Source organism: Anguilla anguilla, chromosome 8 (assembly GCF_013347855.1).
Source record: "Anguilla anguilla isolate fAngAng1 chromosome 8, fAngAng1.pri, whole genome shotgun sequence".
Taxonomy (NCBI): Eukaryota; Metazoa; Chordata; class Actinopteri; order Anguilliformes; family Anguillidae; genus Anguilla; species Anguilla anguilla.
Genome location: NC_049208.1, coordinates 6017601 through 6042694, shown reverse-complemented (window position 1 = coordinate 6042694; position 25094 = coordinate 6017601). Strand labels below are relative to the sequence as shown.

Sequence of the window (25094 nt, the reverse complement as noted above, 5' to 3'; positions counted from 1 at the left end):
CCGAGTCGTGGCGGAAGGTGTTCCCTTTTTTTGGACGGGCGCTGCCTGTGGCCCCTGTAGCCCGCAGTTGTCAGGGGCTGCTGATGGAGTCTCTCTCTTAGCTACGCTGTCACCGTGTCCGTCCCAGGACACCCAGCCCCCACCCCCCCCCCAACTAATCTGGCTCTTTGAAGGCCGTTATTTCTGGCCCTCCTTTGTGCGGTGAGACGGACGGACGGGGGAGGAGGGGAAGGGGGGGCGAGGGCGGGGTCAGTGAGAGAGAGAGACAGAGGGAGGCAGTTGGTCTAATTGGAGCCGACGCCCAGCGCTGCTGACAGCTCGGCTCCCTTACCTCAGAGGCCCGGGCTCGTGCTGCCAGGACTTCAGCCCTTTAAGGTGCCGGAGCGCAAACGTGTCGTCAGAACGTTCTCGGCGGAACGTTCTAATGCTGATGTCACAATCACTGCCGGTAAACTGAAAGCACTGGAGTTCTAGAATATTGACTTACACTTTTGAAGGAGAAAAAAAAAAACATTCCAAAAGACCTACTCTTCAAAGGGTTAAATGACCTGTCTATTGGAGGAAGCCAGGCACTCTGCGCCCCCACCCCCCACTCCTCCTCGCAGCCTCACTCCGTAAATCCTTCCTTCCCTTTTCAGGAACTACTCTTTATTCATGTGTTTGCCCAAGAGCATTTCGAGCTTGTGCGACTGCTGCAGCTCCCATTAATCTGAGGCCAGCCAGACCAACAGGCAAAGTCTCCTATTCTGCCTGCCCACTCTCCCTTTCCTCCTCCTTCTCAATCCCTTTCTCCCCCTTTCTTTTTCTCTCTTCCTCTGTTCCCCCTTTTCCCCTTCTTTATCTGCTTCCCTCTCTCCTTCCGTACCTTCTTGTCTTCGTTCCTCTTCCGATTACCTGTCTTGCCTCATTGTATTCTTTCCTTCTCTCCCTCCTTCTTTCCTCCTCTCTTCTCTCTCTCTCTCTCTCTCCTGACATCGACTGGCCCACACGTTTACCTTGGCTGAACCACCATGGCCCAGTTGTGATTGCCCACCTAGCCAGTTCTGCCCCGGCTAGTCCTGTGCAAGCCCAGCTATATGGCCACGCTGCTGGTTGACATTAGCCTGTCTCTGCCCTGCTTTGGCCGATGTTGTCAGTTCAGTTGTGATTACTGACTGTGGTGCGAGGACGGGGGGCGTATGGGGGGTGGAGGGGTGGGTGGGGTCGGGTGGGGGGGTGGTGGGGGAGCTAAGTGATGTACTGAGTCACCAGTGGAGCAGATGGAGAGGAGAGGCTACTGACCTGCTAGACCCAAACTAGTGAGTGTGTGTGTGTTTGTGTGTGTGTGTGTGTGTGTGTGTGTGCATATGTGACTGTGTGTTTCTGTTTTTGAGAGAGCTGGAGAGGTAGAGTGAGAGAGAGAGACAGAGAGACTTGCTTTTGGTACTTCCCTGCGTGGCCACAGGGTGGGGCAGGGAAGGGGGTGTGGTCACTGGGTGGGGCGGTGAAGGGGCGTGGTCACATGGTGTGGGTGTCGGGGAGAGACAGGTGACATCACTGTAGTGGGGTCCCTGCTAGGGGGTCAGATACAGGTCACAGAGTGGAAAGCAAGCTCAGGACAGGCTGTGCAGCCGTGTGTCACAGTCAGGGGGACCGCTGTGTCCCTCTATTGACATTTCCCAATTTCTTAACAGCAAAATCACTGTGTGAAAACTACACATGGTGTACTGCACTAAAAAAAATATGTCCTATATGATTCTGGGAGATCTCCACGGAAAAGCACCGTTTTATTAGGTCATATTTATCCATTCGGTCTAATAAAAAAAAAAAAGGGAAAAAAATCTGTGTGGTTTATATCCCGGATGAAGGAAAAAAGGTCAGGTTATGATCATGCAATCGTGTACACCAACACCTGACACGCACATAAATTAACTCCATAAAAGTATATCCGTTACCATGGCCACTGTCCTGTTTTGACATCATCACTTGATAGACAATAAAATCTTAATCGCTAATTCAACTCCAGCAGTTGAGTTTGTGGATGAAAGGTGCTCTGCCGGGTGTAAAATGTCCGCCGCCTGCATTTGGTTTTATGGCGAGCGTTCTGCTGCGTACTGTACATGTCACCATGCATGCCAAAGTGCTTATTGAGCTCTGCTCCAGAAACGGAAAACGGAAAGAGAAAGGCGAGCCGGCAGCTCGAGCTCGTTCTTTGACGGTCTGAGAGAAAGCAAAAGTCCGTAAACAGACCGGCTGCGGAATGCCGGATGAGTGCGCGCGAGCGTGCTCGTGAAACATTGGATGGAGGAGGGCGGGAGCGAGGAGAGGTAATAATCCTAAATCACGAGAGCTGGAGGAAGCGTCCCGCTCACTCTCGCAGCACTGGCCGTAACTCTGTCTGTCCCCGCGCCCTCCGCGGTGACTCAACGGAAACTTACGCACTTCAGTTGAGCAAGCTTAAATTATGTGTTTTTTAGTATGGAATTATGACGCCGTTTAGGAACACTCTTTTGTCCACGCGCTGTCCTTGTTGTGCCTCGCGGTTTATGTATTTCCCGAAATGCCAGTCTTCGGGTTTATCGAACGCGCACCTACCAAGCATTTGTCAAACTCAAATTCACTTTCCAATTCACTCAGTTATGATACGCTTTCAAATGTCATTTGGAGATATGATAGATTGTAAAGCTTCAATAAAATATTTAGCCTTCGTGTTCAATTGTATTATTGCGAGATGCCATTTGAAAAACTTCAGGTTTATTCTAAATCAAACGTGTAAGGTGTATAACATAATAACGCCACGGTTACAAGGAAGTAATATTGTGCACGTCGAGTGCCTGGCATAGGATCGCCATTTACGACCCTCTTGGGGGAGGAAGCTTTATTGCACTGATGCTGCTGTGAACCAAGTTATCAAAGGTCTTTATTCTGTTTCTACTTGCGTGGGATGCATTGAACTGTGTGTGTGTGTGTGTGGGGTGGGGTGGGGTGGGGTGGGGGGGGGGGTAGTCCCAGGTGTAATCCCTGTGTCATTAACACGACTGCCCATGTCCTGTAAAACAGAACTTCGTCTCATCATGATGTGGCATTTTACTCTGCACATAACACCAGATAGAGCTGTCAGAAAAGGGAAGGCTGTTTTAGAATCCTTCTGTGCTTACATTGTGCATACATTGTCCAGATTGTGTGTCTGTGTGTGAGTAGGTGTGCGTGTGTGTCTGTGTATACAGTGTGTACATATGTGTGTTTATGTCTGTATGTGTGTGTGTGTGTGTGTATGTATGTGAGTACACGTGTGTGTTTGTACGCATAGGCATAGATTCCGGGGGGGACGCAGGGGATATGCCTCACGTACATTTCCCCCCCCCCCCCCCCCCCCCCCCCCCCCACAATAAAAACATGAAAGAAGCATTTCCACCATAAATTGATGCAGAAAAGGCACAAATCGGTGCATAAAAATTCACCAGAATGCAGGAAATTAAGTGTTTGACTCTCAAAATTTCCTGGGGGAGGACCTCCAAACCCCCCGCTTAATGTGTGCCCCCCAATGTTCAAATGAAACCTACGCCACTGTGTGTACGCGCGCGCGCGCGCGCGTGTGTGTGTGTGTATTACTCCGCTCCTTGACGCTGATTAATGAAACATGAAAATTAACTAACTGCAAACATACAGAGATTATATGTATGGGGCGACATAGCTCAGGAGGTAAGAGCGGTTGTCTGGCAGTCAGAGGGTTTCCGGTTCGATCCCCCCGCCCTGGGTGTGTCGAAGTGACCCTGAGCAAGACACTTAACCCCTAATTGCTCCCAACGAGCTGATTGGTACCTTGCATGGCAGCCTTTCCCTGTTGGTGTGTGTGAGTGTGAGTGTGAGTGTGTGTGTGTGTGTGTGTGTGTGTGTGTGTGAATGAGAGGCAGCGATTGTAAAGCGCTTTGGATAAAAGCGCTATACAAATGCAGTCCATTTACCATTTACCATATATATATATATTGGTTTACACACAAGCCTCTGGCTGTTCTGTGTTAGCTGGAACTACAAGGCTGAAGGGAGAGAAATTAGTCAAGGCAAAGCTAAATTAGAGCGAAGGCGGCAAGGCAGCAAAGCCAATTAATTTATGCCGGCAAGTAATGGTGTGCGAGAACTTCCCACTGTCTGCGAAGGCATGGCTCATTAATTTGACGCATTCGCTGGGAATTTACATAGCGAATTATAAAGCAGTCGAACGGCCTGTCGCTCCCCTCTAGTGTATAGTATCTACGCGCAATCAGAAATAGCCACTTATGGCGTATGAATCATGTGCTGTGCGCGTCTTTGAAACAACAGCGTGTAAACCTGGTTCCATTTGCAAACTGCTCCGTCTGGGCCCACAATTAAAGGCAATGGGATTGTATTTAAATGGAATTGTAACTAATTATCCAGCATGTCATTCTTCAGCTATACATTCTCATACATTCAGACATTCGCAGTATATCCCAATCGATGTGTAATGGCTAAACACTGACACAAGTGCAATTACTCCGTCTTGTATTTATGTACCTATTGATGTACTTGGCGTGGAGTTTATAAATCATTGTTTCTAATTATGGTGCTGATTTACATATATATGTTATTGGAGATGACTTGTACATCAGCCTACAAGGAGAGCTAGTACAGTTTTAGTAATGGCTGCTGGCAGCCATCGGACAGCTGGATTGTGATTGGTAGAAGCTGGCACCACATCAGCCCAAAGAATCTTGGTCGTCCTAAACTCCCCTTATCCCTGTTGGGAGTTTTGGATAAATAGCCTTAATTTCCTAGGCACTGCTAGCAACTGGCTTGATGCCATTTTCTGAGGCCATTTTTTTTTCTTATCATAGCTCAGGGATACTCCACTCCAGGTCCCACAGGCCACAGGTTATTTGCACCAACCATGTGCTACACCACCAGATTTCACTAATGAGCTTCCTTCCTGAACCAAGGAGGCCTTCAGTTAAATCTGGTGGTGTGGCGCATGGTTGGGCCAATACCTATAGACACGGTGGCCTACAGGACCTGGAGGGGAGTAGCCTTATTATAGCTTGTATTTTTTATTGTTACCTTTATACTTATGCTATAGTTGGGGGAGAAACAGGAGTAAGGATTCCAATGTACTAGTACTTGTTTTCGTTAAAAGTGGCAAATAAAACTTGAAAACTTGGGGGCAAAGCCGCCTGTGTCCTGCCACTCACTGTTTTTGGGCTTTGCTCATTTTCGTGGCAGAGGCCTACCTACCTCTAGCCCGTCCCATTATTCTTCCAGCCCCAGTTAGGGACGGTAATGTGGACTGTCCCGTCTGTGTCCCTGTTATGTGCGGTATTATGTGTGCTGCCTCTTTTGTTCGTTTTCCCCCTTGGATTCCCCTTGTGGCGGGCCAGGGTATTGTTTTGTTTTTCCCACTTTTGATTGTAGGCATGCAGCACCTGGTGGTTCCCCTGTAGAGCCAGCCAGTGAAGTTGCCCAGGTGCAACTCGCCAGGTGACAGCTACCTTGCGATTGCCCGTGTGAACCATGCCCTACAAGAGCGTGTTTATTGTTGTCCATAATATGCTTGTTTAATCGATTTACTTTTATTGAACTTTTGTTTTGTTTTTTTGTTATGCATACTCTATTTTACGGTCCGCCACACAGGAAACGAACGAAAACCCAGCTGTTATCGGCTATGCTGGAGAGATTTGTGGATGACATCAGGGTTCATGTACATTCCAATGCCGAGAACAAACTAGTTTTAATTTGATCGCCACAGGATCATGAGAGCCTGTTGTGTCTTCCTCTGCAGTCGCAGAAGAATTTTATTTCCGTAGCTCTACAGAGACAGTGATAGAGACGGTTTATCGTAAAATAGGACAGAGGTTCTCCGCACGACATTGATTCTTTAACGGCAGCAGTTAAAACCAAGTGGAGGCTAATCCGCTGTTATATGTCGCCCTCTAGTGGAAGCCAGTCTGCGCTTCTTTTATTTATTTTCAGTTTCGAATTTTGTCGTTGAAAAAAAGGATGGATACTAAGGTTGTATTGAAGCTAATGATAATGATAATTGATAATGAATTCTCTTAACTGTTGATTGACAAAAGCTGGAATGTAATGATTGGCTGGTCTTAGGAAGCATCTGATTTTTAAAAAATAATTTGTGTTCTGTATAGACTGTTGATTGCAGGTAGTTGATCAGTGTTGTGTGTGTGTATATGTGTGTTTGTGTATGTGTGTGTGAGTGTATATGAGTGCACTCGTGCACGTGCGTGTGCATGCGTGTCTGTAGGTGTGTGTGTGTCTGTGTGTATGTGTGCGTGTGTGTGTTTGCGCACGCATATATGTGAATGTCGATGCTCTGATATTTGGCAGTCTCTCTGGTTGCTGGTAAACAATGACCACAGACAAATGGAGGAGAATCTGTGCCCCCCCCCCAGCAGCACTGACTTCGCTGCCCTCCCCGCTGTTTCTCTCTGCCCAGGCGTGTGCTTCCCCTGCATGGTGGATGTGTGTGTGTGTGTGTGTGAATGTTGGCTCTGACTCCGCTGTCTCCCCTTACCCAGGCGTGTGCTTCCCCTGCATGGTGGATGTGGTTCCGGTGAAGAACGAGGAGGGCGCCGTCATCATGTTCATCCTCAACTTCGAGCTGGCGGCCGACGGCAAGCCGCTCGCCTCCCCGCACCGCGAAATCCGCCGCAAGATCCCCATCCCCTGGATCTCTGCAGGTACTCCGGAGTAAGAGCCCCGCCCCCTTCCGGCGTTCCCACTTTAATGCTTTTATTTTGATAAAATTCTTTCCCTTGGTGTATTTTGACTCACTGCAAAAATGGTCTGCCTTAATGTGTTTTAGCATTGCAATGAGACTTTAACACTTTTATTTTGATAAAATTCTTTCCCATGGTTTTTTTTTTTTTTAATCACTGTAAAAAAAACTTCTGCTTTAACAAGTGTTTTACTTTTGTAATGAGACTTAAAATCTTAATTTGTTTTTCACTCAAGTAGAAAATAGTAGCTTGTTTTAGGCTACTGTTTGCTTGACAGGTGAAAATTTCTTACCTCTTTGGCAAATCTTGAGTCAAAGTCACCTTATTGGCCATAATTTTGTTTTATGTAGCAAAAAAGGTAATTTTATTACTGTATTTTCCTTTCTTTGTCTCTCCCTTCCTCTCTCTTGCCTTTCTCAACTGTCTTCATCCCTGCCTATGTCCTTTTCTGTTCTGTTCCCTTTCTCTTTGTCCCTTGTCCCTTGCTCTCCCTCTCTATCTTGCTTTCCTTCCCCCTCTTCATCTCTACCTCCTTTTCTGTTTTATTCCCTCTCTGTCTGTCCCTCCCTCTCTCTTTCCCTTTTTCCTCCCCTTCCTCTTCCTCCCTCCTTTTTTCCCGCAGGTCGGCGGTGTGGCTTTAAGCTCCGCCTCCCCCTGCTGGGCCCGGGGGGCGTCCGGAAACGCTCTCTGCGGGACGACCCGGAGGCGGGGGGCACTCGGGACACGTCCCACCTGGTCCAGGACGGGTCCCTGGCGCTGGGGGAGCTCCTGACCCCCCGGGAGCGCCCCCGCCCGGGGGGCCCCGCCCTGCTGTGGGCGGAGCGGCGGGCGGCGGACGGGAGGGCGACCCCCCCCTCGCCCTCGCCGCCGGCCCCGCCCCTCCCGCTCCCCCTCCCGCTCCCGCTGCAGCTGCAGCTGCTGCAGTCGTCGCTGCGGCTGGACCGCGACGCCTCGCTGTCCAGCTGCAGCCTGACGCGCAGCCGCTCGCACCAGAGCCTGCAGAGCGCGCGCCACGCCTCCTCCGCCGACGACGTGGACAGCGCCCGGCTGGACCGCGACGGGAGGGCCCCCGCCCGCTGCGCCAGCACAGGTACGGGTGTGGAAGGGGGGGGGGGTCAGGTGTGTGTGAGGGAGGGGAGGTCAGGTGTGTGTGTGGGGGGGGGTCAGGTGTGTGTGTGTGTGTGGAGGGGGGGGGTCAGGTGCGCGGGGAGGGTTGGTCAGTTGCGTGTGTGTGTGTGAAGGAGGGGGGGTCAGTTGTGTGTGTGGGGGGGGTCAGGTGTGTGTGTGTGTGTGTGCATGCATGCTCATTAGTGTGTGAGTGTGTGTATATATATTTGTGTGTGTGTGTGTGTGTGTGTGTGTGTGGAGGGGAGGGGGGTCAGGTGTGCGGGGAGGGTTGGTCAGTTGCGTATGTGTGTGTGAAGGAGGGGGGTCAGGTGTGTGTGTGTGGGGGGGGGGAGAGGGGGGGTAAGGGGGTCACTTTGCAATTCCACTATGCTTTTAATGTGCAGAGGGGCGGAAGTAATGGCACACGGACGTTTCGGGCCTGACGGCCTTCTTCAGCGTCGTACATCCTCACGTGCGGCAACTTTCCCTCGCAGGTGCGGTGAACAGCAAGCCGGGCCTGCAGAACTCCACCTCGGACTCGGACCTGGCGCGCTTCCGGGCGCTCAGCGCCATCCCCCAGATCTCCCTGAACTTCGTGGACCTGAAGCCCGACCCCTTCGTGGCCCTGCCGCCCGGCGACGTGGACATCCTGGCGCCCTGCAAGCTGATGGACCGCACGCACAACGTCACCGAGAAAGTGACCCAGGTACCGGCCACACGGGGGCGCTGTGTCCTCACCGCGAGACACGGGCTGGGGGGTAATAGTGGGAGCTGGTTTACGGGGTCCTGTTACTCAGTGATAAAGTGACTCAGGTACCGGCCACACGGGGGCGCTGTGTCCTCACCGCGAGACACGGGCTGGGGGGTAACAGTGGGAGCTGGTTTATGGGGTCCTGTTACTCAGTGAGAAAGTGACTCAGGTACCGGCCACACGGGGGCGCTGTGTCCTCACCGCGAGACACGGGCTGGGGGGTAATAGTGGGAGCTGGTTTACGGGGTCCTGTTACTCAGTGATAAAGTGACTCAGGTACCGGCCACACGGGGGCGCTGTGTCCTCACCGTGGGGTGGTGGGGTAACGTGGGAGCTGGTTTATGGGGTCGTGTTATTTAGTGAGAAAGTGACCCAGGTACCGGCCACCAGGGGGCGCTGTGTCCTCACCCCGAGACACGGGCTGGGGGGTAACAGTGGGAGCTGGTTTATGGGGTCGTGTTATTTAGTGAGAAAGTGACCCAGGTACCGGCCACATGGGGGCGCTGTGTCCTCACCGTGAGACATGGGCTTGGTGGGGGGGTAGCCCAGGACCTGGTTTATGGGGTCCTGTTATTCAGTGTGAAAGTGACTCAGGTACCGGCCACAAGGGGGCGCTGTGTCCTCACTGTGGGGTGGTGGGGTAACGTGGGAGCTGGTTTATGGGGTCCTGTTACTCAGTGAGAAAGTGACTCGGGTACCGGCCACCAGGGGGCGCTCCGTCCTCGCTGTGGGGTGGTGGGGTAACGTGGGAGCTGGTTTATGGGGTCATGATATTTGGGGTGGCAGGGTAACCCAGGACCTGGTTTATGGGGTCCTGTTACTCAGTGAGAAAGTGACTTGGGTACCGGCCACCAGGGGGCGCTCCGTCCTCACTGTGGGGTGGTGGGGTAACCCAGGAGCTGGTTTACGGGGTCTTGTTACTCAGCGACCTGCGGATTTGCGTTGGTGAGCTTCGGCTGCGTGTTACAGTTGTTTAAATTAGATTAGGCTAATCTTCGGGGTCTCTTTCGATGTGCGGTACGCTTCTCATGCACGTCGTACTTTATCTGTGACTGAATGAGATGGTGATCCATCACCCTGGATGAAATGGGCAGTGCTGACACGTTTCTGGCAGCCGTGAGAACAGTTTTATTGACTCGTGGACAAATTATGATAACGGTTTTTAAAGATGGCCCTATTTCAGAGGCATTTCAAAGGCACTGGGATTACATCACAGCTTTCAACCTGATTTTACCCAATCAGGTTACAGTAGTGCGTAGTGCGTTCTGAGTGCCGGTCCCAAGCCCGGGTAAAATGGGGAGGGTTGCGTCAGGAAGGGCATCCGCACGTAGGTGGAAAACCTGAGCACACACAGGAACTGCCACACACACGCATGCACTCACACACACACACACCTGCACACACACGTACGCACTCAAACACGCAAACACACACACGCACACACATACACATTCACACAAGAATATACTACACACATACACACACACAGAGGAGAAGCAGTGTGTTTTTCCTCAAATGAACAGAGTGTGACGGGAGTTCTCCTCCTACACCAGTCTGGCTTTGCTCCTTGATGCGTTGCATTCAGTGAGTTGCAGTAGCACCCTTTAGAAAGTGGGGATCTCTCAACCAAAGGCAGTCTCACGTTAAGATACAAAAAGTCAGACAAACGAGAAAGCAATGGTGACAGAATTTAGGCTCGCGTTTGACATTCACGTCTTCTTCAGAGACAGTTCCCTCTATCACAGTTAATCCTTTGAAGTGTAGCTCTTTTGGAAGGATTTGTCAAAATTCTAAGTCTAAGTGTTCTAGAACTCCACTGCTTCCAGTTCCCAGTAGGGATTGTGACATCACCATCAGAATGTTCTGTTAAGAGCATTGTGACCTCACAGCTCAAAGCAGCTGGTCCTGGAGAGCTACAGGGTCTGCTGGTTTTCACGGTGACTCTGCACTTCATGAATCAATTAGAGCAGTTGATTACACAGTTAACTCAACTCACCTGGTGTCTTGGGTCTCAACTGGGTGCTGATTTTAAGGTGATAACAAAAAACCAGCAGACCCTGTAGCTCCCAAGGACCAGGGCTGGAGACCACTGCTCTATCACAAGCTGAGCGAGCCTCTGTTTGCATTCGAGCGTGAAAATGCAAAGCTGCTTTTCTGTAAAATAGTGCGGGGGGGCCGGGGCAGGGCCGGGGGGGTGGGGGTGGTGAAGCAGAGCTGCACGCAGGGCAGTGTCATCACCTGCACGTCCGCAGGTTTTATTGTTTAATTACGGCGTTTGATTCGCGGGCCAGCGGCGATGAGTCAGCCCCGAGCTGAAGATCGCTCCTGAGTAAAAGCGCTCGTTCGAGGGCAGCTTCGCGTTTCGCGTGTTTGAATCCCACGTGGCCCGGGGTTCCGTTTCTCTGAGCCGTTTTACGATGTTTCAGATTTATGTTCGGGCCCTTCGTTTTGTTTTTGTTTTAACCAATATCGAACTGATTTTGTAAAGCGCTCAACCGGCGTTCCCTTGGAGAATCAAACTCATAAACTCAGTTCAAAAAAAAAAAAAAAATAGATTATTCTTTTGTTAATCATTTTACAGCAACAGCAAAACAACAACAACAAAAATAATGATAATAACAATAACAGTAATAACTTAACTATAATTATTATTATTATTATTATTATTATTATTATTATATATGTGTTCTGTCCTCGTTAGCCCTGGTTGCTGGGATGCTGTTGCCGTGGTTATTCGCCGGCTGTGTCAGGTCCGTGCGTGTCTCCGGGAGACGGCCAGGAGGTTGCCGCGGCGATGTCAGGCGGGCCAATGCACCGTAGCGGACGTCTGGATGAAACGTTGCTTTGTGACTCCAGCCGTGACCGACGCTGAGAAGGAGACATGTGCGTGAGCGTGTTGGACAGGGGGGGCCTGTCATGGGCTCCCCCCTCCCCCCCCAATGGCCCACCCTCCCCTGGCTGCCCCCACCCAGCACCCTCCCCTTTTTAACCCCCAAATGTGCCTCTTGAGTCGCTAAGAAAGAACCTGGGCATACGTGTCTTGAGTATAGGGGGCCTGTCATGCCCCCCCCCCCCCACGGCCCCCCATTTTAACCCCCAAATGTGCCTCTTGAGTCGCTAAGAAAGAGCCTGGGCATAAGTGTCTTGAGTAGAGGGGGCCTGTCATGACTCCCGCCCCCTCTCTGGCCCCCCATTTTAACCCCCAAATGTGCCTCTTGAGCGTGTTGGACACAGGGGGCCTGTCCTGCCCCCCCCCCCCCCCACACTCCCCTTTTAATCCCAAAATGTGCCTTTTGAGTCGCCGCTGTGCTGAAGAGTGCAGCACACGCTCCTCTCTTCCTCTCGCCCACCAGTCGGTTATTTTTATTACATTTCTCAATCTGTTTTTTTTTTTTTGCGGTCATTGTTATGACACATGGAGCTTTCGCGGCGTGGGAGTGTGGCTCTGTGAACGTTGGCGGCTGAAAGAGACCGCGACCCTGCGCATTCTGGCGCAGTGTGCTTTAGACCGCGACCCTGCGCATTCTGGCGCAGTGTGCTTTAGACCGCGACCCTGCGCATTCTGGCGCAGTGTGCTTTAGGCCGCGACCCTGCGCATTCTGGCGCAGCGTGCTTTAGACCGCGACCGTGCGCATTCTGGCGCAGTGTGCTTTAGACCGCGACCCTGCGCATTCTGGCGTAGTGTGCTTTCTGTGCTTAACCTTCAGCAGGCTGATCTGAGAATGTAAAACTGCTGTTTTGACTCACGTGATCCATCTCTGCCCGCTGCAGCACCATCCAGATATGTGGGATTTGACATGTGTCACTTGCTATAATTCGCTAGCTGAAGGGATAGAATATTGTGTACGAAAAAAGAAAAAGCAAGCCACACCAATATACCGTATACGCAGTTTCACCCCTAAAGTTTATTATTTAATCTGTATTGTTTTGATGTGTATTGTCAACCTCTCCTTCTCTTGCTCACATGATAATGACATAATCGTGCTTTTGCTTTTGAGAGCCTCACTTCAGCATTAAAAATGAAGTCATATTTATTATGTGATATTATAGGATAGTTCCCCCAGACAAATGAAAAACCGTTCCATTAGATCTCCTGTTATTGCTGTTTTAACTATCTCGCTTGTTTATTAGATTAGGTTGCTGTTCCCTGTTTGTCTTCTAGTGCAAACTAAATCTGCTTCATCATCAGTAAAGAAAGTTAAGTGCCATCGTGTTGTTTTAAGGAAAATTGCGGGCAATTTGGGGGGACAGTTTAGTGCTCTAGAGCCAAACTTTGAAATTTTACGCTGACTGTCCGTAATTCACACCGAGACTCATTAAGTTTCATTACACACCCAGTGATGTGTTCTACTCCGCAGTTCGCTGGCTAACACAAGGCTGACCCAGAAGAACAAAGCAAAGTAAAGTAGTGTAGTTCAGGGGTGTCCAGCCTTATCCGAAAAGGGCCGGTGGGGGGTTGCAGGTTTTTGTTTTAGTCCAGCACCACAGCACCTGAAGTAACTGCTTAACTAATTGTGGTCTTCAATCAAAGACCTTGATAAGTGGCATCAGGTGTCATAGTGCTGGGCTAGAACAAAAACCTGCACCCCACACCTCAACCCTTTTCGGATAAGACTGTTCACCCCTGGCGTAGTTCAGGCTTCCGCGACTGAATAGCTCACTTTAGATCACGACCACCGGGAGTGTGATGATGATGATGATGATGATGATGTCATCCTTCCTGATGACATCATAGTCACGGGGAGGAAGGACGTGTGGTAGGCGGAGCTGAGGGAGGTTTTGGCTCTGGACGTGTGATTGGTTAAGCAGTGTTCAGAGTCACCTCAGGTCTCTGTGGGAGTGCCTCTGTGTTCATTTAGATCACTGTGTCCCCCTCTGAGTCCTTACAGCATGGCTCACTGCACACATTAACACACACACACACACACACTTACACACACAAATATATATACACACACTCACACACCAATGAGCATGCTGCATACAAACACTCTCACACACTGTGCACATATAGACATATAGTACGCATAGACCCATTCACGCACACACACACACACGCACACGCATGCACACACACACTCACACTTGCGCCCATGCTTACCACTTCAATCCATCTATCGTAACTTCACACTTCAGGGCGTAGATGTCAGCAGTCTGTTTTGCTGGTGCTGTTTTGGAGGGTTTTCCATCGCTCATTGCTGATTTATGCATCGCGTGGAATTAACGACAGCGTCCGCTGCAGCTAAGAGGCAGTTTGATTGGCAGCAGCCGATGACTCAGACAGAAGGTCTGCCCTCCTGATGAAGCTCTCTGATCAGGCTGAGCGGCCGAGCGTGGCGTCGCATACGAGTCCCTGCTTTTTTAGCCGGGCTCAAATTTCCTGCTCCAAATTTGTTATTGACCGTCTCGGAGGAGCACTTTTGAATCTGGAGACGTACACTGCGCCTCAAGGCCTTTGCCAGTTTTTTTTTAAAGTTTTTTTTTTTAAACATCCTTTTGACGTTACTCTTTCCTGGCAAACACCCTACACTCTGATTTAATGCTAAATAATGCTAAACAGTATCCAAGCGCAGTATTAGCTATGAAAACACAGAGAGGGAAGCAAAGTTAGTGTGCTGGCTGACTCCAGTCGATTACAGTACTGTCACTTTCACAGCCAGAAGGTCCTGGGTTCGAATCCCACAGTCAAAAGAGATGCTGATAGGCTAATTGGAGACTTTAAATTGTGTGAGTGAATGGTGTGTGTGCCCTGCGATAGATTGGCAGCCTGTCCAAGGTGTATTCTTGCCTCTTACCCAATGCACATTGGGATAGGCTCCAGCACCCCCGGCAACCCTATCCTGGATAAGTGGGTTTAGATGATGGATGCGTGAATGGATGCGTGGAAGGACGGGTGGATGTAGACAGGTATGGGTAAAGACATGCTGATAGGCTAATTGTGATAGGCTAATTGGCCCGTAGGTGTGAGTGTGTGTCGGTGAACGGTGTGCACATAGTGGCCTGTCCAGGGTGTATTACTGCCTCTTGCCCAATGCATGCTGGGATAGGCTCCAACCCCCCCACCGTGACCCTGCCCAGGATAAGCGGGTATAGATAATGGACGGATAGCCTGCTACATACACATGCTGTAATTCAGGTTAAATAGTTTGTTCACTCAAACCTGAAATATTGTGGTTATTCATTCATAGGCCGAAAGTGTGAGCAGATTTTTAGACTCACTTAGCTTCGGTAGTGTGATGACAGGTAGGCAGGTGAGACGGACGGCAGACATAAGTTTTTATCCTACAGCAGGAAAAAGTTTTCAACAGCTGACTTACAGCTTCCAGTGGGTTTGGGAGTTTTGTCATCACAGGACACGGGTTGCTGAGGTTTTAAGTCTCATTATTTTATGCGCGGCGGTGTAGCACGATGCTAACTGAGTGTGCTTGTAAATTAAAGGCTGCGGCTTCGATCTTCAGTCGGGGAAACGCGAGGGTCCTCTTTCCAAGGGATATAATGGCCCTTTTAAATCTGAGAAAGACGGAGAGCAAAAATTGATTTTTATTTATTTTTGCGAAAAACCGTTACAGATTAAAAAATCGACGCGGCGGCGCCGACATCGTCTGTCTTCCACGTGGGCTAATTGCCTCCTCCATAGCGTTCGGGCTTTCTAAACATCGGAAAGCCGCTCGGGGGACTTGTGCGATGTCGACTCCAGCTGTAGTCCGGAGGTAATTAGCATCTGCACGAACTTCCCCTCCCTTTGCCTGCCTGTTCTTGTCTTGTGAGATGCCAGCGTAGGCCAGGATCGCTTGTGCATGTCAATAAAAATAAAAAAACGGAATATATTATTAAACGGAATATACTATTGCCGTTCAGTGTTTTTTTTTTTTTTTTTTGGCTCTTTATACACTAAAGCAGAAATGTATACATGCGCAGTGAGGGAGGAGGGACAGTCTGTCGGTGCATCCGGATGAACCAGCGACACATCCTGACTCGAACCCAGGGCCAGACCAGGGCTGGCTGGTCCCAGGAGTCTGATGGGGGGAGAGGGAGGGAAGTCACATAACTGATGACGGTATCACATACCAGGGAGGGAGGGAAGCTGGCAATTGCTCTGTAGGCGGAGTGTGACTTGCAAGCACGGGTGGTGGGGGGCGTTACATCAATTTCTACTGCTCCCCCCTGTAGCCGGGTTCCTCCTGAGATTTCTTCCCATCAGGGAGTTTTCTCACCGCTGTTTGATGATTTTTCTCCCCACTGGGAGTTTTTTCTCTTTTTTATTTTTTTTACCTTGTGTGCTTGCTATTTGGGGGTTCAGGCCTGGGTTTTTTTGCTTTTCTTCTGCCACTCTGTAAAGCATCTCTATAGCAGTTTTCTGTAAAAATGGCTATAGAATGAAAAATAGATTTGAGTAGTCATAAAGCACATTCTCTGGTAAGGAGAGCCCTCTCCAGGTGCAGAAAGCTGTGCTCTCCTCTCTGTGTGTCGGGGGAAGCACTTTTTTTGCTTTGTTGCTGTGCTCTGAAAGTGTTGTGACACAGCTGGGGCACTGGCACAGGTGCTCTGGAGAGGGAGAGCAATGAGCCTGAGTCTGCCAGCGTTGCCCCCCCCCCCCCCACACCCCGCCCCCCCTCACCCTGACCCATTTTAAGCCCCTGTGCCCCATTAATCACCATGGGACGGGGACGGGGAGACGGGGGTGACAGGGGGGCGGGGGGGGAGTGGATAGGCCACAGCTCACCGAATTTCCTCATCAGAGGGGAGTAATGGGACTGGCTATGATTAGGGTGTGAGAGAGTAAGTGTGATGGATCTGCCAGTGATCTGCTCTGTTGTTTAATGACACCTGCAGACACGCAAATAAGCAGAACCAGGACTTTTTGAGTCGCTGTTTGTAAAGCTGGTCATTCTGTCTGGGAGTCTAGGTTCTCCTGCTCCTCTTAGATTTTAGCCAAAAATAAGAAGCCACTGTAGTTGAGGGGTGAAGCTCATAGTTTAGCTACTGATGTGCTATAGTAACTGTCTTAGTGATTGTAGTTGTTATTTTCGTTTTTTATTAATAACACTGGCCGCATGCACACACGGAAACACCACACACTCACAAACGCACACACACACACACACACACAGACACACATACACACACGCACAGTTTTGCTATAACATTAATTCTGTGGCAGTCTGATTGGCCTGTCTGCATTGACATTAGCAGCGGGAGATACCACCATGTGGAGGTGAAAATGAAAAGGACAGACTGGTGCCCCCCTAGTGGACGCTGGCAGAGGGGGAGGTCAATAAAGATAGCCAGGGTAACTCTCAGAGCAGAGATAATTACCCATGAGCACGCTGGGCACAGACCACCCCCTCAAATCCCCTCACACTCTCCTCTCCATCACTCCTTCCATCCCTCTCTTTTTTTGACATAATTCCTCCAGCACTCGTTTACTGCACATGTTCTTCCACACTCTCCCCCCTTATTTTTTTTCCCAGCATGCCTTTGGTCCCGAATGCCTCCCTTCAGCCCTTTTAACCTCTTCAGAGTGAAATGGCTCCGTCACAGATCAAACGTTTCCTCAGCTTCGAGAGCACCGCAGGGTCAGAGCAGAGATAATTAACCCATAAGCGAGAGACCCGCGCGCTCCGCGTTTCCTTCCTGCCTTAGGGACAGAGTTCCTGTCATCGGCCTGAAGAATTCTGGGATTGTTATTCCCCCGTGGTTGTTAACGAGCAGGCCGACTGCCAGTCCACGTCAGACTCTGTTTTAGTTTTGTGCTTCTGAATCTTAACGGGCAGAGTTTCCTCTTCTGCAAACTGTTCAGTTTGTACTCGTAGATTCAGAACTCTCCGGTTTAAAAGTAGTTTCACAATTGCTAAAATATCTCCAGGTCTCTCCATCTCTCTCCCTCTCTCTCTCTCTCAACTCTACTCTCACCACACGGCTGGCTCGCTCTCTCTCTCTCTCTCTCTCTCAGAACACTGGCCTGCTCTGTGCAGTTCTTCACACGATGGCTGGAATGTCTTGTATTCATTCTCCAACCCTGAAGGCATTCCAGACATTTGAACCAGTTGCAAACACAGTGCAGTTCGATAATACAGCCCTTGTGGAAAAAAATATATTTATGCTGACGTACAGTAAATTGCCAAATGCCAAATCCAGAATCCAGAAAAAATGCATTATTTTAATGCACATGGTCATTTCTTAACCCTTTACATTATGGCCAGTTTCATATACTCCATGTAGCTTCCCCTATGTTCAGCAAAATTGTAATCACTGTTATGTGCTGTAATTTTAACAAAATATTTAATCACACTTCACATGTTAATGTATTCCACAAAGCCTTCATGAAAGCATGTACAGCGCCTTCATTATCACTGAATAATATTAATAATTCTTAAATATTTATGCTGGAATTAAGGTAAGAAGTTTGACTATAAGTGCTGTTGTTTCTTATGGTCTCATCTGAGAGTAGAGGCATCGATCGCTAACTGGGGGGAGCTGAGCCACCCTGTGGTTCCCCTGTATTTTTGAACAGTGAATATTATTGATTTGTGAAAAAGATGAGGATGTGCCCCCTCTCTGCCCCCCCCCCCCCACCCCCACCCCAACCCCCCCCCCCCCGGTGTGTGGTGAAGCAACACGATCATCACTATCTCTGCCCGTGTAAACATCAGCCCAAATGCCAGCAGAGCTCTGATGTTTCCCAGCATGCACTGCGGTGGCCCCGTGGCACAGTTCCGAACAGGAGCCAGCTGTCTCCGCCTCCCCGTCAGCAACAGCAGGGGTACAGTAGCTCACTTTTTCAAGAGTCTTTCATTGTTTGTTATTTCAGCTTTCGGTGTGTGTGTGTGATGTCATTCGGCCTGGACGGTTTGTGTGTGTGATGTCATTTGGCCTGGGCGGTTTGTGTGTGTGATGTCATTTGGCCTGGGCGGTTTGTGTGTGGGATGTCATTTGGCCTGGGCGGTTTGTGTGTGGGGTGTCATTTGGCCTGGACGGTTTGTGTGTGTGATGTCATTTGGCCTGGGCGGTTTGTGTGTGTGATGTCATTTGGCCTGGACGGTTTGTGTGTGTGATGTCATTTGGCCTGGGCGGTTTGTGTGTGTGATGCCATTTGGCCTGGACGGTTTGTGTGTGTGATGTCATTTGGCCTGGGCGGTTTGTGTGTGTGATGTCATTTGGCCTGGACGGTTTGTGTGTGTGATGTCATTTGGCCTGGACGGTTTGTGTGTGTGATGTCATTTGGCCTGGACGGTTTGTGCGTGTGATGTCATTTGGCCTGGACGGTTTGTGTGTGTGTGATGAAGCAGATCCCTTTAACTTTAACCGTCCCTTTAAACAGGCATAACCATGACAGGATGTAGGAGTGTCACTCTCCACAAAATTTAATTCAAATTAACTCTTGATTGCTCTGAAACGCTCCCAAGTCGATACTTCGTATTATTTTATGGATCCCGTTGGAGCAGTGTGGGCAAGACACTGAGCAACATGTGGTTCATAATAAACTAGAACTTAATGATGCTTTGCACTCAAAGGACAAATGTTTCCTTCCACCTTAAGTAGCGAAGAATTTAGTAGAATAGACTCCCATACAACGCATATGCATTTAATTACATTCTTGTTCTACAAAGAGCACAGAAAAGGTCAGGTGAAACGTGGTAAGTCTATTCAAGGATCACAACTGATCGGAAGTCTCACTGCACAAATTGACACACCTGGCCAACGCAACGTTTTGGATTTTATCACGCTAATTCAGGTTAGATGAGGTGCAGTATCAATATTGAGTTTCATAGCCAATAAACTGACCGTTTGGATGGGATTTTTCATGCAACCCTTCCGGAACTGATCAATTTTGTTTGTGAACCCACATCATGAACCCACATCTTCCTTCTTGTCCTCCAGGGAGTTTATCCTTCCCACTGTTGCCTCTGGCTCACTCCATAAAATGCGCTCTATAGATATAAAAATAAAATTTGATTGTACGTACAGTAGCCGCCTTGGCTGCTGGCCAGGTTACACAGCTAGCCGTTTGGACAAGAGCGTTGTGTCGCGTGCGTCTGGCTGGATACACAAGGTTGCGGATCTTTGCATTAGGGCCAGATAATTTATCGGTGGAAATTCTCTTGCAGAAGTGCCCGCAGAAGGTTGGGTGAGGTTTCGCGATGGCGCGGCTCGTTACCACAGCTGACAGACAGGAGAGGAGGTACACGGCCGTTTGTACCCGTGGGGGAAACCGATGGAGCGGGATGGGGATAATTGCATAGCGAGCTGTCAGATTTTGAACAAAGATTTGGGCTCCCTCTCCTATCTTTGTTCAGATCAGTTCAATTTGTCCATGAAGAAAAAACTTTATTTTATTTCATTTTTTTCTTCTCTCTTCGGAAGACTTCCTTATATTAGTTGTTAATTAAGTAGAGGCCATATTCACTGGTGACCTCTGATGGGCTGAACAGCCTGTTCTTGTCATTATGTATTCTTATGATCTTAGTATCTTGGTGTTTTTATGCACCAGCTGTTTTAGCTCAGTGCTGTTTGTTTTTTTTTATTCTAATGCATCAGGAATTATTTGGAGCATCACAGTCCGAGTGTGTGCGTTTATCCTCAGTTCTGATATCTGGTGTCCTGACTCTCCACACCTCGCGCACAAACGTGGGAGTGTGTAGGTTATTCCCTTTACAAAGAGGCCCGAATGCTGTCAATGGAAATGGTTTTCATTCCGATGAATGAGTAAGTCCTGAGTAGGTGTCCAATAAATGGCAAATGGAACTGTCCATATTGTGGGCAAATGCCAGTGAGCAGCTGGGGTCACGGCAGCGACCCCAGCCACACAGTGTTTAATTTTGGAGGTGGGGGGGGGTGTGGTCGACAGGATCTGAGGCATGTCGAGTCCCACCCCCCACCCCTCCCTCTTGTTGGAACTGTCACGCACTTCGCACCCCCCTCCCCACATGGTGAGCCCACTCTGTCCTCCTACTAGAACAGGGGGGTGTCCAATCTTATCCGAAAAGGGTCCGGTGTGGGTGCAGGTTTTTGTTGTGGGCCAGCCCTAAGACACCCGATTCCGCCTACAGTATCGAGGTCTTGAATCGCGAGTGACCGCGATTAGTTACTTTGTTGGAATCGGGTGTCCTGGTGCTGGGCCAAAACGAAAAACCCGCGCCCCCACCGGCCCCCCTTTTCGGATAAAAATTGGACACCCCTGCGTCAGAGCGTGGGCCTCAAACACAGGCGTGGCTCGCCTGACCTCAGGCTCCTCTTTTCTCTTGTTTGATCTGGAGGCCTTTGTGTTTGTGTGATTGCAGACTGTCTGACGGAAAGTGGGTCCCCTTTAATGCGCCACTCAGCGCCGCCGGGGGCTCCTTTTGTCCTGCGTGCTTCGTGCTCGGTGTTTGGTCCAGAGCGTGCACTCGCTCGCTCTCTCTCTCTCCCTCCCTCCCTGTCTCTCTCTCTGTCTCTCTTTCTCTCTCTCTCCCACACTCTCTCTCTCTTTCTCTCTCTCTCACACACTCTCTCTCTCTCTCTCCCCCCTCTCTCCTCCTCTCTCTCTCTCACCCCCTCTCTCTCTCTCTCCCTCTGTCTCCCCCCCCCCCCCCCGCCCCGTGTGCCAGCCCACAGTGCTGAGCTCCTCGAGTCCACAGGTAGCCGTTCTGCAGCGTGTGTGGGTGTGCGGTAAGGCAGGTGAGTGTTCTTCTGTGGCAAATTAAGCACGGGGCGGTTTGGCGGGGGCTGCAGAACAGACGGGACCGGGGAGGGAGGGAGGGGCTGGTGGTCTCCGGCGAGGTCCCGGGCCAGGTCCCAGGGTGTCACAACCGCCGCTTATTTCGTTTCGTGTGTAGCGGGCTGCTGTCCCCTAAACAGCTGCTCTTGTGGTGCACAGTAATGGCTTTCACAGTTCAGTTTGTGCCCCGTCGCTCGATCCGGAGGGGGGGGTGGGGGGGGGGGGTTGGGGGTAGGGGTTTGGGGGGGGGTTGGGGGTAGGGGTTTGGGGGGGTCCCCTGTCGCGTCACTGGCGCCGCCCAGCGTTTCCGAGCTGGGGAGCGCGGTGCGGGAGACCGTGGCCAGGTGTGTGCGGCCTCAGGTGTGTCACAGGTGGCTGCTGGGAGAGGCGTGAGATGGAGGTACGCCGCTTGTGTGTGTGTGTGTGTGTGTGTCTGTCTGTGAGTGTCTGTCCGTGTGTGTGTGTGTGTGTGTGTGTGTGTGTGTGTGTCTGTCTGTGAGTGTCTGTCCGTGTGTGTGTGTGTGTGTGTGTGTCTGTCTGTGAGTGTCTGTCCGTGTGTGTGTGTGTGTGTGTGGGTGTGTGTCCATCTGTCTGTGTGTCTGTGTACCATTTCACACCTGGTAAGCAGGTATCACAGGAAAACAGTCATCCTGCATGGCCCATAGGTACACACTGACCTGCACACACTCATAGCCACACACACCCACTGAAAAAAAAAGTAAATCGTACCCAACACTTGTGTCTTATAATTAGAATTGACATCTTATTTCTGTCACCCTTTTTGCTAAATAAGGCAAAAAGATTGCCAATGAGGTGAGACAGTTTGACTCATTTTGAGATCGGGAAAGACAATTTCACTCGATCAGCAAAAAGACTTGAAACAAGCTCATATTTTCTAAAGAAAATATTAGAAAGATTAGAAAGAAAAAAAGAAAAGTTTCATTACGAGACTAAAACACTTGTCGAGACAGACTTCTTTTCTTTTTTTTTTTTTGCAGTGCAGACAGACATTCAAACAGTCATGCATAAACACACGCAAACAAACACTCACCTGGATATACACGAAGGAACATCCACGCATGTACACTTACCGGTAGGAGAGTATTCCATGCAGACGCGATCAGGGAACAGATCTGATCACCGCCGCAGACACATAAATAACAATATCAAAATAACAATTAAAATGTGTATTTGAACGTTTTTTTTTACTTGAATTACCTGGCCCAGGGTGCGTTGTCCTGAACGACCACACTGTGTACTGTTTTACGCCAGCAACCGGCTCCGAATAAGATCTATTGAACGTTGATGTTTAAAAGAATTAGCTCTGAATTACCAAGTGCATTTATGGCCGAGTTCGCTTTAACAACCAATTCCAGGAAATGGCTTTGCTGTTGGCTGTTCGAAATTGTTTATGAAAAAAATCATAATTACAAATCATCCCTGACTTCCAGCGCGCAGAAAATGTCCGGCCCAATAGCCGAGCACATCTGGCATCTGAAAGACGGAGATGTGATTGTGGAAAAAGATCGCTGAAAGGCGAAGTGCTGGATGGAGATTGTTATCCGCGATCTCCTCCGCGTACCCTTGGTGCGCTCGCCTAGTTCGCTCTATTGCGCAGGTTCTGCTGCAGGTCTCGTGCTTTTAACACCATGCCGCTCGGTGCGCTGTTTTACCATCGCACATTAAAGAGGGGCCGTAAGCCCCTAACACAAATCACAGTGACATTGTGACGCAGAGAAAAGCAACGGTTGGGACGCGCAGCTCCTGCGAAGGAAGGCTCGCGCGGTTAATCTGTTGCCTCGGGTTAAAAAAATAAAAGAATAAAAAGACGTTATTAAATGCAGTCACCGTGGCGACACATAGTGAAATGTAATACATATCCGCGTTTGCCTTTACACCATGATGCGCTTTTATCCTATGGAAGATTTCCTGTGACTTTATTTAATGTGTAGTAACGTTAGCTAGTGAAGGTGTGCGGCACCAAAATCTGCGTTGCGGTTTGGGCTGGTAGGTACCGGTCCTATGGGAACTGGTGCCAAAGTGGTACCTGGTTTTGGTACCCAACCCTATTCAGCACTATCCCACCTGTTCACCTCACAGAGCAATCGACAACAGGTTCAAGGTGATCACTGATAAAAGCAAATCCCCCTATTTATAGCAGAATAAAACGCTCAGTGTTAATTCAACTAACTGGAATTTATATTACCTGTTACCCAAAAGGGGTAAAATGCCCTCTGCCAGATTAAAACGCACCCCATCAGAGTACATTTAACCGCTGAAGGTGTTGCTGTGTACGTACTGTAGCTCACCGCGGGCCGAGCAGCGGTATCCCCGGAGGACCGAATCACGCCTCTGTTTGCACCGCGAGCCTCCCGCCCTTATTCCTATTCATGGGCGCGAAGGACAAACTCGTTAAAATTCAGAATCGTTCTAAAAGGTCACGGGATATGGAAAGACAACATCTTGTGAATTCAAAGACAATGAAGGGGGGGCGGGGACACACACACACTTCAGTTTAAAGAGACACACTGTACGACACGATGTTCAGTAATAATTGCATAATCATTACTGGCTGTCATTTTCAAGGGCCTCAGAGTGTTTATGGTCGTTTATGGGTCGGCCATTTTGGTGATGCGCGGCGGCCATTTTACTGCATATATCCCATCGCACTTTTTGTGTTTTATTCAGCTCGTTATACCAGGGGAGTGATTATGTGACCACACCGGTATTACCTCAGCAGCATATTTTACCAAGAAGTTGGGGGGGAAACCCTTACTTATTGTGAATGTGTGCCATGGGATATTTTAAAGTGTGTATTAACCACAATGAGTCAGGTGTGAATAAAACAATAGTGCGATCATTTTTAAAGAGCTGATGCACATACAGTGAGCTCCAAAATGTTTGGGACAAAAACATATTTTTTCTTGATTTGGCTCTGTGCTCCACAATTTTTGATTTATGAACAAACAGTTCACATGTGTTTAAAGTACACATTTGGTTTGGATCTGGTTCTGGGGGTTTTTCTGGTATTCCTTCTGTTCAGTAGGGGGCGATGCATAGTACTCCCTGTGCACTAATACCTGAAGCAGATCCATTCAGCGCCGAACCAAAAAACGTATTTCCACGTTCATGTAAATATTTAAAACGTGAGTTGTCCTGACATAAAAGTTAATAATGTTACGGATTGTACTTCCACTGAATCTCTCGTATGAGGTGCCCTTGGCTTTGCTAATATTTTGCAAATATTAAGTCTTGGGGGTCGAGATTTAATCCAGCGTGAGTGTCTGGACTGCATGCCTGTCCAACTTTACGTTAGCACTCCCGTTCTGTCCGTTCCTAAAACCGGGCCAATTAAAAATCAGGGGGCACGGGCTCTTGTTAAGACCTAACGCGGTTAATCACAGAAGCTGGGGGCAGGTGTGAGTGTTCTCGGGGCGGGCCAAAAAAAAAAAAAAAAAAAAAAAAAAAAAAAGTGAGTCATCGTAGCTCCTGTTAGGGGGGGGGGGGGCGTGAAGGTCACGGCCGTTTGGATTTAAACGTTTGGACGTGCGCCTGCGTGCTGTTCGTTCGCTTCGCCCGACATCGCTCACTGTCAGAACAAAGGGTTGTGTATTCTCATTGCGTCCATATACTGTGTGTGTGTGTGTGTATATATATATATATATATATACGGCTGGATGTTGGGATTTTGGGGACCTTATGACCCTGCTCTGCCTTGTTGCCTAAAAATGAGCGCAGCCTATTGATTATGAGGCCTACAGTGTGACAGGGCCCAGGTGTATAAAGACCAGGCAGTGCCCCTGACTCCCGGGCC

The 25094-nt window shown here is 49.5% G+C and overlaps 1 protein-coding gene across 1 annotated transcript in view; it reads left to right on the top strand.

Moving 5' to 3' along the window:
• LOC118233562 (potassium voltage-gated channel subfamily H member 2-like) overlaps positions 1–25094 on the top strand; it is a 133853-nt gene that overhangs the window by 57385 nt on the left and 51374 nt on the right. Inside the window, exons 3-6 of the mRNA XM_035429320.1 lie at positions 6525–6686; positions 7348–7568; positions 7635–7815; positions 8327–8538. Coding sequence (XP_035285211.1) covers positions 6525–6686; positions 7348–7568; positions 7635–7815; positions 8327–8538 — 776 coding nt within the window. The remainder of the gene's footprint in view (positions 1–6524; positions 6687–7347; positions 7569–7634; positions 7816–8326; positions 8539–25094) is intronic.